General features: G+C 39.6%; 2 protein-coding genes across 8 annotated transcripts in view; one reads left to right on the forward strand and one right to left on the reverse strand.

The window, feature by feature from the left end:
• Positions 1-12013, forward strand: part of LOC116991718 (cytochrome c oxidase assembly factor 1 homolog) — a 60150-nt gene extending 48137 nt beyond the window's left edge. For 4 of the 7 annotated variants that reach the window (XM_033050649.1, XM_033050624.1, XM_033050641.1 and 1 more), the window contains 3 exons: positions 3759-3910; positions 4241-4317; positions 9640-11919. In XM_033050649.1, coding sequence (XP_032906540.1) covers positions 3759-3910; positions 4241-4317; positions 9640-9727 — 317 coding nt within the window. In that variant the 3' untranslated portion in view covers positions 9728-11919. Of the gene's footprint in view, positions 1-3758; positions 3911-4240; positions 4318-9639 lie in introns of all 7 variants that reach the window. The other 3 variants (XM_033050616.1, XM_033050609.1, XM_033050599.1) reach the window with 1 other exon arrangement.
• A 689-nt stretch (positions 12014-12702) lies between these two features.
• Positions 12703-16244, reverse strand: part of stk17a (serine/threonine kinase 17a) — an 86957-nt gene continuing 83415 nt past the window's right edge. The window contains exon 7 of the mRNA XM_033050563.1: positions 12703-14699. Within this exon, the coding sequence (XP_032906454.1) occupies positions 14402-14699 (298 nt within the window). The 3' untranslated portion in view covers positions 12703-14401. The remainder of the gene's footprint in view (positions 14700-16244) is intronic.

A 16244-nucleotide genomic window follows, 5' to 3' on the forward strand; every position in this document is an offset into this window, starting at 1 on the left:
CTACTCCTGCACCTATTGTTTATTGTCTACATGGATAGGACAGGTTTGCAGGCATATGGACGAAGCGCAGGCAAGTGGGACATTGTTGGCGGTGTGGGCGAATAGAGCCTGTTTCCACACTGTATCACTCTGACTCTATGACAAAGTACAACACTACCAATTTATAGAAATATAGAAAATAGGTGCAGGAGTAGGCTATTCGGCCCTTCGAGCCTGCACCGCCATTCAATATGATCATGGCTGATCATCCAACTCAGTATCCTGTACCTGCCTTCTCTCCATACCCCCTGATCCCTCTAGCCACAAGGGCCACATCTAACTCCCTCTTAAATATAGCCAATGAACTGGCCTCAATTACTTTCTGTGGCAGAGAATTCCACAGATTTACCACTCTCAAAATATTCTCATCTCGGTCCTAAAAGACTTCCCCTCTATCCTTAAACTGTGACCCCTTGTTCTTGACTTCCCCAACATCGGGAACAATCTTCTTGCATCTAGCCTGTCCAACCCCTTAAGAATTTTGTAAGTTTCTATAAGATCCCCCCTCAATTTTCTAAATTCTAGCGAGTATAAGCCGAGTCTATCCAGTCTTTCTTCATATGAAAGTCCTGCCATCCCAGGAATCAGTCTGGTGAACCTTCTCTGTACTCCCTCTATGGCAAGGATGTTGTTCCTCAGATTAGGAGACCAAAACTGTATGCAATACTGCAGGTGTGGTCTCACCAAGGCCCTGTACAACTGCAGTAGGACCTCCCTGTTCCTATACTCAAATCCTTTTGCTATGAATGCTAACATACCATTTGATTTCTTCACTGCCTGCTGCACCTGCATGCCTACTTTCAATGACTGGTGTATCATGACACCCAGGTCTCGTTGCATCTCCCCTTTTCCTAATCGGCCACCATTCAGATAATAGTCTACTTTCCTGTTCTTGCAACCAAAGTGGATAACCGCACATTTATCCACATTATACTGCATCTGCCATGCATTTGCCCACTCACCCAACCTATCCAAGTCACCTTGCAGCCTCCTAGCATCCTCCTCACAGCTAACACTGCCCCCCAGCTTCGTGTCATCCGCAAAGTTGGAGATGTTGCATTCAATTCCCTCGTCCAAATCATTGATATATATTGTAAATAGCTGGGGTCCCAGCACTGAGCCTTGCGGTACCCCACTAGTCACTGCCTGCCATTCTGAAAAGGACCCGTTTACTCCTACTCTTTGCTTCCTGTCTGCCAGCCAGTTCTCTATCCACATCAATACTGAACCCCCAATACCGTGTGCTTTAAGTTTGCATACTAATCTCTTATGTGGGACCTTGTCGAAAGCCTTCTGAAAGTCCAGATATAACACATCCACTGGTTCTCCCTTATCCACTCTACTAGTTACATCTTCGAAAAATTCTATAAGATTCGTCAGACATGATTTACCTTTCATAAATCCATGCTGACTTTGTCCAATGATTTCACCACTTTCCAAATGTGCTGCTATCCCATCTTTAATAACTGACTCTAGCATTTTCCCCACTACCGATGTTAGACTAACTGGTCTGTAATTCCCCGTTTTCTCTCTCCCTCCCTTTTTAAAAAGTAGGGTTACATTAGCTACCCTCCAATCCTCAGGAATTACTCCAGAACCTAAAGAGTTTTGAAAAATTATCACTAATGCATCCACTATTTCTGGAGCTACTTCCTTAAGTACTCTGGGATGCAGCCTATCTGGCCCTGGGGATTTATCGGCCTTTAATCCATTCAATTTACCTAACACCACTTCCCGACTAACCTGGATTTCACTCAGTTCCTCCATCTCATTTGACCCCCGGTCCCTTGCTATTTCCGGCAGATTATTTATGTCTTCCTTAGTGACATTATGGTTGCTCAAGTACTCAATTGGCTGAACAGATACTCCCCATTGTTGGCAGTCATGGACCAATATGATTCAGACTGGATTTTTATACAATAGGATAGTACAATCCTAATAATCAGTTCTTCTCACACCATTTACCAGCCCCTCAGCCATTTCACTCAACTTTGTAAGCTTATCAACAATTATCTACAATGTCCATGAAATATCTGCTCACTAGCAAACTGACAGGTGAGCCCAAAATAACATTATAAAGGTAAAGCTAGAGATGAGGGATTACATTAGGAAGCATATTTTTAAACAAACGTTGGTGGAGATCTGGAATTTCTCCCTCCAGAAGTTGGCAAATGGTGGCTTGGTTGGAATGTCTACTGACTGCAGTTGTTGCTTTTTATAGGTAATGGTTGACAAACCATAAATAATGGGGTCAAATTTGTTTCATGAAAACAAGGTGGGAGGAGAACACAAAGTCTGCAAAGTGGTAGCTTCAGTGAGTGGGCAAAAATTAGGCACATGTGCCTAAAGAAAATGTGCGGTAGTAGGAGATACTTTTTTTTTCCCTCCTGTTATGCACTATGTTTACATATTCTGTTATGCTGCAGCAAGGAAGAATTTCCTTGTCCTATCTGGGACATATTGACAATAAAACACTCTTGACTCTTGAGTAGTAGAAATAGAGGAGCAGAATAATGTTTATATGCAGCTTTAGAGAGAAATTTGGCTGCATACCACAAATTAATTTGCAGGTATATCAAGTTGTTAGGAATGCAAATGGAATGTTACCTTTTATTGCAAGAGAGATTAAGTGTAATAGTCGGGAAATACTGCTACAGCTGTACAAGGCAAACCGAGTACACTTTTAGTCTCCTTGTTCGAGGAGAAACCTCGACCGTGCAAGAGCTGGCTGCTCTTGAAAAGGAGGCGCAGTCGTCTTTCTTACAGTTTGGCTTTCTTCCCAACCAATTGTTCAAGCGCTTTTGATTGCAACATGCGCCTTAATTTAGTTCAACAAAGAAACTGACAAGTTACTAAAGAACCTACATCTGCATCTGCATCCAGAGATGCAAGAGGTAAAAGCAAAAACTTATGGTTTCTTTCACATTGTGGTTATTTTAAGTTAATTATTCTTATTTTTGTCCACCTCATATGTTGAGCAATGGTAAATTTTATTTTGTATCTTGGATTTTGGGGTAATAGACAATAGGTGCAGGAGTAGGCCATTCGGCCCTTCGAGCCAGCACCGCCATTCAATGTGATTATGGCTGATCATTCACAATCTGTACCCCGTTCCTGCCTTCTACCCATACCCCCTGACTCCACTATCTTTAAGAGCCCTATCTAGCTCTCCCTTGAAAGTATCCAGAGAACCGGCCTCCACCACCCTCCGAGGCAGAGAATTCCACACACTCACAACTCTGTGTGAAAAAGTGTTTCCTCATCTCCGTTTTAAATGGCTTACCCCTTATTCTTAAACTGTGGCCCCTGGTTCTGGACTCCCCCAACATCGGGAACATGTTTCCTGCCTCTAGCGTGTCCAAATCCTTAATAATCTTATATGTTTTAATAAGATCCCCTCATTCTTCTAAATTCCAGAGTACACAAGCCCAGCCGCTTCATTCTCTCAGCATATGTGTCCCGCCATCCCGGGAATTAACCTTGTGAACCTACGCTGCACTCCCTCAATAGCAAGAATGTCCTTCCTCGAATTTGGAGACCAAAACTGCACACAATACTCCAGGTATGGTCTCACCAGGGCCCTGTACAACTGCAGAAGGACCTCTTTGCTCCTATACTGATTTGTGAATGACATGATTTGTGAATTTCCATATCATGAATGACCATAACATGGAGGGCACCTGTACAGTGATCTTGCTTATGATTCTGTGATTGCATAGAAACCTTCGCCAAGTCAGAATATTACAAGTTGGCAATCGAAGAGCTCAAGAAAAATGACATAGCACTGGATGCCTTGGGAGCCCCTCCTCTCCAGATCAGAAATATCAAACTTACCAACAGAAACAACCGCGTGGATGGAATAAGTGCAAGGGTACAGTGTTCACCTACTATTTCTTTTTCACTTCTGCCTCTGCATGTGAATTGTCGGTTCCTTCGACATAAAGCAGCATTTCCACAAAGTGGTTTTCATCTGCCATGTTAATACATGGTAGTGTTCACACTTCTAGATTTAGATGTTCAACTTCTCAGCTCTTGGATTATTTAAGATGCTATGCTACAGTAAACACATAATATTTGAAGAACAATAGTCGGAAGTGGGTCCTGGACAATTAAAATAACAATGCAATCTATACAGTTAATTTGCCAAATGATCTTTTGCAAAAATATTCATCTCATAATGATTGTGCCTCATTGTTTACAGATTATAATTCCAGTATGTGGAAATAAATCAGCTGGTTATCTCCACACCTATTGTATAAGGGACACTGTACAGAAAAGGTAACATTTAGCATGTATCTAACAAATTGAATGCTGAATTGTCCTTTTCAAATGTTTATACGTTGTGTTTGTCTTTGTCCTATTCGTAATGTTGCAAAGAATGAAAAACATTGAAGATTAATATTTGAAGAGACCAGCTTCAATCTTTATGTAGGCAGAAATTGTGTTAATCCAAGGTTCCTTAAATGGTCCAAGGAGATATAACTGGTTAGGTTCAAGAGTAGATGCTGTTCTCAACGCCATTTTTATACATCATAAACTAAAATTTATTTTTATATGTGGTGAAGAGTTTAAGCATATGCAAGTGTAAATAGCTTTTTTTTTTTTAAATTGTTCAGCCAAGAAGGATCAAGGATGGGAATTAGACTAACACGGCTAAAACAGGATGAAAGAGATTTAAGCCTTAGAAATAAATTATATTTTTAAAAATTACTTTACAGAGGCCAATTAACCCAGAAACTCGATATGGGAGGAAACTGGAGCACATCACAGGGAGAACATGCAAACTCCACATAGAGAGCACCTGAGGTCAGGATCAAACAGAGGTCTCTGGCACTGCAAAGCAACAGCTTGACCAGCTATGCCACCCTGTTGTATTATCTTTGGCAGAGTGATGATCAAGAGCACACAGAAACCCAGTGTGTGGGTGGCAGAATGAGCACATCCTTTCACATGCCACCCGTCTATTGCAGGCATGTGCCGTCAGGGTAGGCAAGGAAGGCACTGCCTACCCTGACTAAAATTATAAAATGGTAATAACTAAATATAAATAGTAAAGGCATGGGAGAATTATGCCTATCTAAGAGATCGATCTCTTAGGTAGGCATAATTCTCCGTGCCTTTCAACCGCAGCACTTGTAACCCTTGAAGGTCTGTGCAGCCCACATGCAGTCGGCACTGCCTGAAGCCGTCAATTTCAAGCTGGGCTGAAGGCAGCAGAAATTCTGCCTTTGCAGCACTGCGCAGGCACAGCAGCCTACTGCACACGCGCAGCGCTAGTTTCTTGGCGGGGTTTTCAAATATGGATTGGCATTATTTTAAGTGTATCTTAGGAAACAGAGAGAGAAGAATGGAGCTCGAGTACCAATGATGTAGCAAGTACATTTCTTGGTGATGTTTTTAAATACCGTATTTCCCGGGGTGTGGGGAGAGCTCCTTTCACAGCGTTTGGGGAGTCTGGCCCGGGGTAAAGTTATGGGGAGGGCACGAATGTTGTGAAGGAGTGGATCGGGATAATGCCACTTGCGACGCTCCTTGCACGGAGCTACCGCATTGTTGCGGGGGGGGGGGGGGGAAGGGAGAAGCAGTTCGGGTGGCTGTGAGCGGCCGCCGGGCCGGACAGCAGAACCGGCCGCCACTTCAGCGCCTTCTGCCGGCCCCCGCTCACCTCTGGAAGCTCTCCGTCTGAACACCTCGCACCTGCCGCTCGCTCAGCCAGTTCTGCTGTCAAGTCACGGCGGCCGCTCGCAGCTCCCCGAGCTGCTTCTATCCCCGGCTACAGTGCAGTGGCTTCGCGCCCGGAGAGCTGCAGCAGCGGTGAGTGAGTTACTGGCATTATCCACGACCCCCTCCTTCTCAATGCTCCTGCCCTCCCCGCAACTTTACCCCTGGCACAGACTCTCCACACGCTATGAAAGGAACTCTCCCCCCAATTGGTCCCTTGAACAAGTCCTGTCATTCAATAAGATGACAACTGATTCACCTTTTCCCTGTACTCCCGTTTTTCCCCACCATCTCTCCACCTGCCATCACCCCCCACCCATTCAGTACTTAAGAATAAAGGAGACTAGGAAACCATGGGCAAATTGAATTGTTACTGTTTTTATTTTTATTTTTTATTTTTACGGAATGAACAATCTGCGCATGTGCGGTTTAATTTTTTTTTTAAAGCCGACTGACTGGCTACCTTGAGTATTTACTCACGGCACGTGCCTGGTCTATTGGTACCATCAAGGTCCTCCTGCCACATCTGTGGCAGAGCCTGAGGGCAATACATTAACCTCAGTTGCCTACAAACCTGCTGTGCAAACAAATCATCCTTGATTTTGAAGAACAAGTAGGAAGGCAAGTTCATCTAAGTTTGGTCTTTACACTGCCATGAGATGGGAAGGTGTGATGGAGTTCAACTGAAATAACAAAAAAAGTGCTTAGATATAGGGTAAAGGGATGTTTAGATGGGATCTGAAGAACAACTTTTTATCGATAGGATAGTTGTAATTTAGTCATACAGTGTGGAAACAGGCCTTTCAGCCCAACGTTCCCCTATCTACATGGCCTACCTGCCTTTCCTTTGGTCCAAACCCATCATATCCATACACCTGTCCAAATGCTTCTTAAATATTGTGATAGTACCTGCGTCAACAAAGTCCTCCAGCAGCTCATTTCATATAGCTACCACCCTTTCTGTAAATAGGTTTCCCCTCAAGTTCCTATTCCCCCCACCCCCAAACATATGTCCTCTAGTTCTTGATTCCCCTACTCTGGGTAAAAGACTATGCATTTACCCTATGGTAGACAAAAATGCTGGAGAAACTCAGCGGGTGAGGCAGCATCTATGGAGCGAAAGATGCAGGCAAAGTTTTGTCTACCTTTGATTTTCCAGCATCTGCAGTTCCTTATACATTTACCCTATTATTCCTCTCGAGATCACCTCTCATCCTCTTGTGCTGCAAGGAATAAAGTCCTATCCTGCCCCACTTCTCCCTGTAGCTCAGGACCTCGTAAACATTTTTCCTATAACAGGGTAACCAAAACTGAATACAACACTCCAACTCCTATACTCAATACTCTCACTGATGAAGGCCAAGTACCAAAAACCTTATTGACCACCTTATCTACCTGCGACGCCTCTTTTCAAGGAACAATGTACCTAAATGCAGTATAAAGTGGATAAATGTGAGGTTATTCACTTTGGTGGCAAAAACAGGAAAGTAGATTATTATCTGAATGGTGGCCGATTAGGAAAGGGGGAGATGCAACGAGACCTGAGTGTCATGGTACACCAGTCATTAAAAGTAGGCATGCAGGTGCAGCAGGCAGTGAAGAAGGCGAATGGTATGTTAGCATTCATAGCAAAAGGATTTGAGTATAGGAGCAGGGAGGTTCTACTGCAGTTGTACAGGGTCTTGGTGAGACCACACCTGGAGTATTGCGTACAGTTTTGGTCTCCTAATCTGAGGAAAGACATTCTTGCCATAGAGGGAGTACAGAGAAGGTTCACCAGACTGATTCCTGGGATGTCAGGACTTTCATATGAAGAAAGACTGGATAGACTTGGTTTGTACTCGCTAGAATTTAGAAGATTGAGGGGGGATCTTATAGAAACTTACAAAATTCTTAAGGGGTTGGACAGGCTAGATGCAGGAAGATTGTTCCCGATGTTGGGGAAGTCCAGAACAAGGGGTCACAGTTTAAGGATAAGGGGGAAATCTTTTAGGACCGAGATGAGGAAAACTTTTTTCACACAGAGAGTGGTGAATCTCTGGAATTCTCTCCCGCAGAAGGTAGTTGAGGCCAGTTCATTGGCTATATTTAAGAGGGAGTTAGATGTGGCCCTTGTGGCTAAAGGGATGAGGGGGTATTGAGAGAAGGCAGGTACAGGATACTGAGTTGGATGATCAGCCATGATCATATTGAATGGCGGTGCAGGCTCGAAGGGCCGAATGGCCTACTCCTGCACCTATTTTCTATGTTTCTAAATCCCTCTGCTCTACAACACTTTCCAGAGCCCTGCCATGGTTTGGAATGCATTGCCGTAGGAGTTTATGGAGAAATGGTTTCTCACAATATTTAATTATCAGATGATTATTTGAATTGGAAATGCATGGAAGGGTATGAACCAATTGTTAAGAAATGGGATTAATATTGTTGCGATGGACCTGAAGAGCCTGTTTCTGGGCTGTATGATTATGCGGCTCGAACTGAGATCTGTTTCAGTTTATCCATGGGTGTGCTTCCTTTGCCATCTGCTTTTTTCTGCTTGAATTATTTTGAGACGAGAAAATACTGTGATTGTGAGTGGCAATTATAGGTACAATGTAACACTTAGCAGTTCTGATTTAGTCCTGAACACAACATTAATGGTTTCTCTTTCCACAGATGTGCCGAGTGTTTCCAACATTTTCTATTTATTTCACATTTCCAGTATCTGACAATTTATGACTTTAATTTACATAGCACTTAAGTTGTCACAATTGTGTTCTTTCAATTAAATGTGTTAAACTTTATAGCTTTATATTTTTCCAATTATTTTGAAGTGCAATCATTATGAGGCTTAGGCACTGTTTTGTTGGTGATTTTCACACTGTAATTGTCTTGAATTATTTTTTTTTCTTCCCCCAATTCTTGCCTTTCTGGGAAAATACCAGAATTATATTTATTAAGAGTCATTACTTGAAAGTGAATCTTTACATCACGTGAACTCACTGATCATGTCTTCAACATCCACATTGTTCACATATTACAAACAGCAAGGATACAGCAACAAAGCAAGTGGAGCACCACTAGTCACAGGCATCCAATCGTAACAACCGTCTACCATTACCCTCGTCTCCTATTGCCAAGCAATTTTGCCAACTTGCCCTGCATCCCAAAGGCCCCACTCTTTTTCAACAAGTCTCCCATGTGGGATTTCAGCCATATAAAATCTTCTGTTCTGTGTGTAGTCTACAGACCCACCACTTGTGGGATCTGAATGGGTTGATTGGATTATTTGCACCTTGGAAGGTTTCTGGATGTTCCTTCTCCAGTATGAGCAATCTTTGTTGAGGGATTTCTATGCTCTTGATTTGCACTAATAGCTTTTTTTTTTAAATTATTGAACTTTGTTAATTGTGTTATCTATGAGTACAGTGTTTACAGACCTGTTATGTTGCTGCAAGTAACAATTTCATTGTTCCATTTTCAGTACGTACAACTATTAAACACTCTAGTCTCTTGGCTGTTACATTTTTCCAAGGACACAGAGAATAGCCATAGAGCATTTTCTCTCTCTACTTGGAAATCAGTTTTTGAGGTCATACATCTGATGTTAGTATGCAGATAATGCACCTACCATTGATCAGAGTTACATTCTGAGGGATGGTGACCAGTTGACTTTATCAGAATTCTTATCAGTTAAGGATTGAGTTTGGTTGTGGTGGCCCTCCCTGGATAAATAGGTGCTGTACAAGTCATTCGTTCATAAAAGTAACCACCAGGATGAAGCAATAGATGATTGGTAGCACCTGTGTAACCATAATTCAACAAACATATTTTAATGAAGGAACATCATTTTGTTGAAGAATTATTAGTTATAACTTTATCCATATTCTTTTTTGGCAGATGGTTTCTACAAGAGGCCATTTTACAATTGCTCGATGGCCAACACTTTTCAGTTTTCTCCGTGACCAAGGATGAAGACCAAAGCTAATATATGTGCAATGCCTTTCAAAAGTGTTTTTTGGACAATCAAATTAACAGAGTCCTGGCGGTAACAGGATGCCCATTTCATATATCTGTAAACTTCAAAAGGTGCTCACCTTCTGATATGTAAAAAATGATTGGTGAAGATTGAGCACTGGTTCATCCAGAAATTACCGTAAAATTCTAAGACTGGGTTTTCAATTTCAGTTTAATGCAAATGTCCTACTTGTCCAGCAAGACATATTCTTCTGGCAATAAATTTCAATTCTGTAAAGTACAGGTTACCTTAATTAATAAACCCGACTATAACAAACTCGAAATTGTGCAAAATAGAAAGTACTTTGTTACAGTGCTCAGGAATGGAAATGACATTACTTGTACTCATTTATAGAGAATACTTTGTTGGCCAATTTGCAAATATTAAATGTTTTTCATCTTTCAGACTCAAACAAAAAATATTTTCATGAAATATTCGACCTAGATCTAGAAGAACTTGGAAGGATAGCCAAGCAATAACAGAGCCAAGTTTTGGGAAATAAATTCAAAAGAAAGCTTGATCACCATTTGAAAGTATGCTGCTCTCGTAGAGGAAGATTTATATGGTGTGCATTCATTCAACTGCAGATACCAGCATCAAATAAAGTGCACCAAAAGATTATGACGATTATCTGGGAAAACTATACAAGCAGGTTTGGAGATGTCTTATTAGGTGAATAAATGTGTTTTGTAGATGACACTCTCACAGTGTGAGAGTGGTGGAGGGAATGAATGTTTAGAATTATGGAAAATTTACAATCTGTAGTATTTGATAGAGTGTTACCTAGGCTAATTCCATCTTCCAACACCAGTTACATACGCTCTTCGTTACTCTTCAAATACACATTCCAGTACTGTTTAAATGTGATGAGAGTTTCTCCAACCACCACTCTTTTGGGCAATGAGTGCTGGACCTCTATCGACCAAGGTAAGTTATTTTTGTTATCTTCCCTCATCCATCTACCAATTACTTTCAATCTACATCCCTAGGTTTCTAGCCTGTATGCCAAAGGAACTTCTACCTTTCTACTTTCCCCAGACCCTTCCTAATTTAATACTGCTCAATGAGATCTCCTCCCACATCAGGAACATTTTTCCTGCATCTAGCCTGCACAATCCTTTAAGAATTTTATATTTCGATAAGACCTTCTCTCATCCAGTGAATACAAGCCCAGTCGACACATTCTTTCATCATATGCAGATAGTATTCCCCATAAATACTATCGTCAAATGCAATTACAAAGGAGAAGATAGAGTGCAGAATACAACTCTCAGCATAGTAGTGCATCAATTCCATAGACAGTCCAATGTCCTCAATGGGATAAACAATGAATTGGACAGTTCGCTAGCTTATGGAAAGATCATTCAAAAGCCTGGTACAGGGGAAAAAGCCATTTCAGAATTTGGTGGTGCATGCTTTAAAGCCTCTGTACCTTCTGCCCAACAAGAGCAGGAAGAAGGAATATGCGGAGTGGGAGAGTCTTTGATAATGTTGGCTGCTTTTCTAAAGCAGCGTTATGTGTAGATGGAGTCAATGGTGGGGAGTCCAATCCATATGATGGACTGGACTATATCTACAACTCTTTGCAATTTCTTGCAATCTTGGGCAGAGCTAATCCCACACCAATCTGTGATGCAACCTGACAGTATTCTGTCAATGGTGCATCTATTGATGTTTGTCAGTCATTAGAGACATGGCAAATTCCCTCAGTCTCATAATGAAGAAGAGGTGTTGTGCCCTCTTGGCCATCGGATCAATGTGTTTTGTTCACAACCGATTGTTTGTAATATTATCGCCAAGGAAGTTGAAGCTCTCAACCATTCTATTTTGGCACCATTGATGCCAATTGGGGCATGTACACCACCATGTTTCCCAAAGTTGATAACCATCTTATTTGCCTTGTTGACATTGATGGAGAGGTTACCCATTTATCTGCTAAATGGGTGAGCAGCTGAGCATGGTCAAGTGTGGCTATTATACAGTCATTTAAGCAGGACCATAAAGAGGGGACCATAATTATTCCCTGCCCACACCGCCCAAGTTTGGTGCAGAGCTTTGCACAATCTTGTGGGTTAAAGAATGTTGAAAAATCAGCAAATTTCATGTTTAGTGTCTGTAGTTTGTTTTCAAAAAATAAATTAAATGAGGTTACAAACTTGAAAGTGATGTGCCTAGCATTAGTTAACCGTGTTTGTCTACCGTTTCTAGCTGGAAGTTTTCACTTGGTTATCAGTACAGTACTTGCTACCATAAAAATTGAAAATCAATAGTCCAGTTTTGCTGTTTGTTGAGACCTTTTGCAACAGATTTAGACTATTATTATCCACATTAGCTGGAATCATTCCCATGCAGTTCCATTCTCTGGCAGTGGACTCAAGTGAGGCACAAAAGTACATGACAGAGATCCTTCAGTCAAGAATTAGCCCAGATATTATTTATAATGCTAAGGTGCCAATCAAGCATCCTGGTTAGTAGATAGACAAGACATCTGCAGATTTGTATTGGTCAAAACAGTGCTTACCTGCGGCTTGCAGTTTGGATTTCCATGCTTGCGTATTGAAATGCAGAGGTCCAAGATCAGCTGGAAGCCAGGTACGGACTCATCATTGAACATAATTTGTAATCCTGAGGATAAAACTGCACAGGTTATTACACTTTTTATTCTTTGTGAATAATGTTTTAAAAAAATATATTTGAATAGCTTTTAAATGTCAGATATTATTTTAAAAAATTCAAATGTCTTTGACAGCAGCGAGGCAAGAGTGCATTCTCAGGACAGAAGTTCGGCATTTTGCTGCCCGACGCATCCTGCTAACTCCCCTCAGCTGCAGTACACCTTCCAGAAAAACACAAGTCTGGGTCCAGCATGATTGAGCTCATTGAGTGCCAAACTCTTTAATAGTTGTCACGCACCTAACAATGGTAGTAAACCACACAACAACAAAAAATCAATGCATCCAGATATGTTTATTAAAGGAATTATACACATCTTTGATGAAAATACAGAAACTGCTGTATTTTCCCTCGTAGAATATGGTTTCACAATATCATAGGTACAAGCACTGGCTAGCAGTTGATTAATTTTACAGTATTGACCTGTAAATAAAGGCAAAGTTCAACACAACATTGTTTAGAAAACAAGATAATCAAGAAAATATTGCTACCTTAAACTCAGAGGGAAATTTACATCAAGAAAACTGGCTGACTTTTTAAATACAGAAACAAACATATTCTCAGTAGCACAAGGAATGTTCTTTCAGATACGAATGTATTGAGCACCACTTGCAGATGAATCCTGCAGACTGGAAGTTCCAGATTAAACACTTCAGAGTCTGAAAAGAACCAATTATTCAATGTAGCTGCTCATTTTCAGGTTAACATTTGTATGAGAATGAGCAGCACTTTATTGTGAACGGGTATTGGGTAAGGAGATGTGGGGAAATGAACAAAAACTGGATTTAAGATAAACTTAAGATTCAAGATTAAGATCACCTTAAAAAAATCTTTACTTTTTAAAAACATAATTAAAACATGACTGTGGTCAGGAATCCCCAAGTTATTTTTTGTTTTAAAGACAGGGAGAGTATTGCAAAAGATTATACATTTGTGCTATACAATTAGGAATTGGAATAAATACAACTTGGCATGAACACCAGCTGCTGAACAGAACTTTGTGCCTGATCCATTGGCGTGAACCTCTCGAGACAAGCCTCCTGTAATGACTATTGCACAGTACAGTGCAATAAAGTATTGTACTCTATTCAATTGCCTGCAGAGAGTAGTATGGGCATTTCATTTTAAGCAAGTTAAATAAAGGTATTTAGAAAAGTGATTTCGTAAAAGCTTTCTAACTAATCAAAACCAACAAAATGTGTTCATTGTTCCAAAAAGTTATCCAGGTTACCAACAAATCGCTGTATATTTAACTAAACTATTTTGCAGTCATCTGCATAATGAATACTATATTAATTTCTAATCTGCAAGGCACAACAGTTGCACCTATCATTGAAATCTTGAGCAAAATATCATAAAAACTATTTGAACAAAAATACATACACAATCAATATTATTCAAAAAATAGTAATATAAATCAACTATGACAAAAGCCATCAAGAACACCAACTCTAGTTGTATAAATCATGTACATAAAAAAAATTAAGGAATGTTGCGAATAGTTCCAGTTGGTAACAAAGTCAAACGTGCATTATTTGCGAACAATTTTTTGCAGAAAACAGGTATTTTCAGATTCCCTACGAAGTATCAAGTGCATTACTCACAAGTATTGCACGTTTAAAATATATTGCTAACTGTACAATGGCTTAAAGAATCTATTCAGAACTTTTATTCACCAGCCCCCACGATCAGTCACCACCCACTGTGCAAATAGAACCAATAATTTCCCCACGATACACAGCTAGCCACCTTTTGTGAAACCAACACCAACTGCACCTCGAAATGTTCATCAATTATATACTATCTCTTACAGCTCTTTGTTTGGCTTTAGTCTGAGCATTTCATGCATATTAAATCCATAAGATAGGCACATTCGTTTTTGGTGTTTGGACATTAAATTTTTTCTACTTGAATATCCGCAGAGGAAGAAATAAAAAGTACTGTCAAATATAGAGTGCTTCATCTCATTACTCAATAGATAAACTCTCCCGAAATCTCCTGTAAGGTATTGAAGGGCTCTTCAAACTTGAAGCGTTTGGAAATGGCTTTTTGGTCCGTTTTTAGGTTTTCTTTCTCCGACTGTCTACACTGTCCCAGTGTGTATGATGCCATGACAATAAGCTCCTCAGTGTCTTGACTTTGCCTTTCTGATTCTTCTGAAACTGTGGATTCGGGGGGGCCGACTGAACTTCCCGTGACAAATCCAGTTTCATCGCATTCGTGTGCCATCCATGGGTGTTCAAGACATTCCTCAGCTAAAGCTCGTTCTCTGGCAAAGAAAATAGATAAAGCGGAAATAAGTTAAATATCAAAATTAAATAACAGGCAATGGGGCATGTCACCACACACACTCTGCTGGAAGTGGAGGAAGGTTGAGGTGTTCCTCAAGAGTTCTTTTTTTTAAAAATATATTTTTATTAGAAGCATATATATATATCATAACCAAAACACGATTTGTTTATCAGTAACATATTAACAGCTTCTGTTTATTTTTTTATAGATTTTTTTGAAAGATAGAGCCATAGAAAGAAGGGAGGGAGAAAAAATAAAAAAATAAAATAAATTACCAATAACACAATGTTGGAGATAGGTCCGTAGATTATAAAGTGTAATTAATCATCCAATCCTGGAATCAAGGTTCCGTGCTGAACCAATTTACCCTTTCAGAAAATCAATAAATGGAGACTAATTCTAGCAAATAATTCTGATGTCAATTATGATAAGTCTAATTTTTTCCAAGTGTAAGGTCTCAGACATCTCCATAATCCACATTTTAATTGTGGGGGTTGTTGAGTTTTTCCAAAATTTTAATATTAATTTTTTCCAATTATTATACTATCATCAAGGACATTTATTTGGTTTATTGTAAGTTTTAAGCTTTGTTCTGATATTCCTAATATTATTAGTTTTGGATCAGGATCCAATTGGATATTAACAACTTCAGAAATAATTTAAAAAATATCCGTCCAGAAATTTTAAATTTTTGTACAGTTTACAAAAGTATGAGTTAAATTAGCTTCTAAATATTGACATTTGTCACAGATAGGAGAAATATTTGGAAACATTCTGGTTAATTTTGTTTTAGAATAGTACTTTATTCTAGTACTAAACGTAGTACTTTAAATTGTATTAAAGAGTGTCTGTCATTTAACAAGCATTATTGTAAACTTTCATCCGATATATCTTTCATTATGGGTTGAGCTAATACATTTTCCCATGCTTGTCTATATAGTTCCGTCGACGGGACCACACTAAAAGAATATTATAAATGTGAGATATTAATTTATCTGTGTTAGGATGTTTATTCAAACATTCGTCAAGGATCTCTGGCTCCCTAGTTCTATATTCTTGTGTATGTGATTTAACATAATCTCTAAATTGTAAATATCTAAAAAAATTATTTGAATGTAGTCCATAATTCTGTTGTAACTCCTGAAATGAAAGAAAAATACCTTTTCTGTAAAGATGTCCCACATTTTTAACTCCATAATTTTTCCATTGTACAAAACCTTTATCCAACACAGAAGGTTTAAATGAAGGATTATTTACAATGGGGAGAAGGAGTGATAAATTATCCAATTTTAAAGTCATTTTTAATTGTTTCCAAGTTCGTATATATTATTGGATTTTCACTATGTTTTTTTATTCAATTTTGTGGGGGTTACAAGATCAAGCCAATTTCAAAAGGTAACCAATCTTCCTTTTCCATCTTTAACCAATCTGGTTGTTGATCCATATCTCCTCAAGAGTTCTTACCAGGTTGTAAGAAGATAACTCGTTTTTGAGTATTAAAAACTCAATCACAAAATTTGTT

This window comes from Amblyraja radiata, chromosome 2 (genome assembly GCF_010909765.2).
Source record: "Amblyraja radiata isolate CabotCenter1 chromosome 2, sAmbRad1.1.pri, whole genome shotgun sequence".
Lineage (NCBI taxonomy): Eukaryota > Metazoa > Chordata > Chondrichthyes > Rajiformes > Rajidae > Amblyraja > Amblyraja radiata.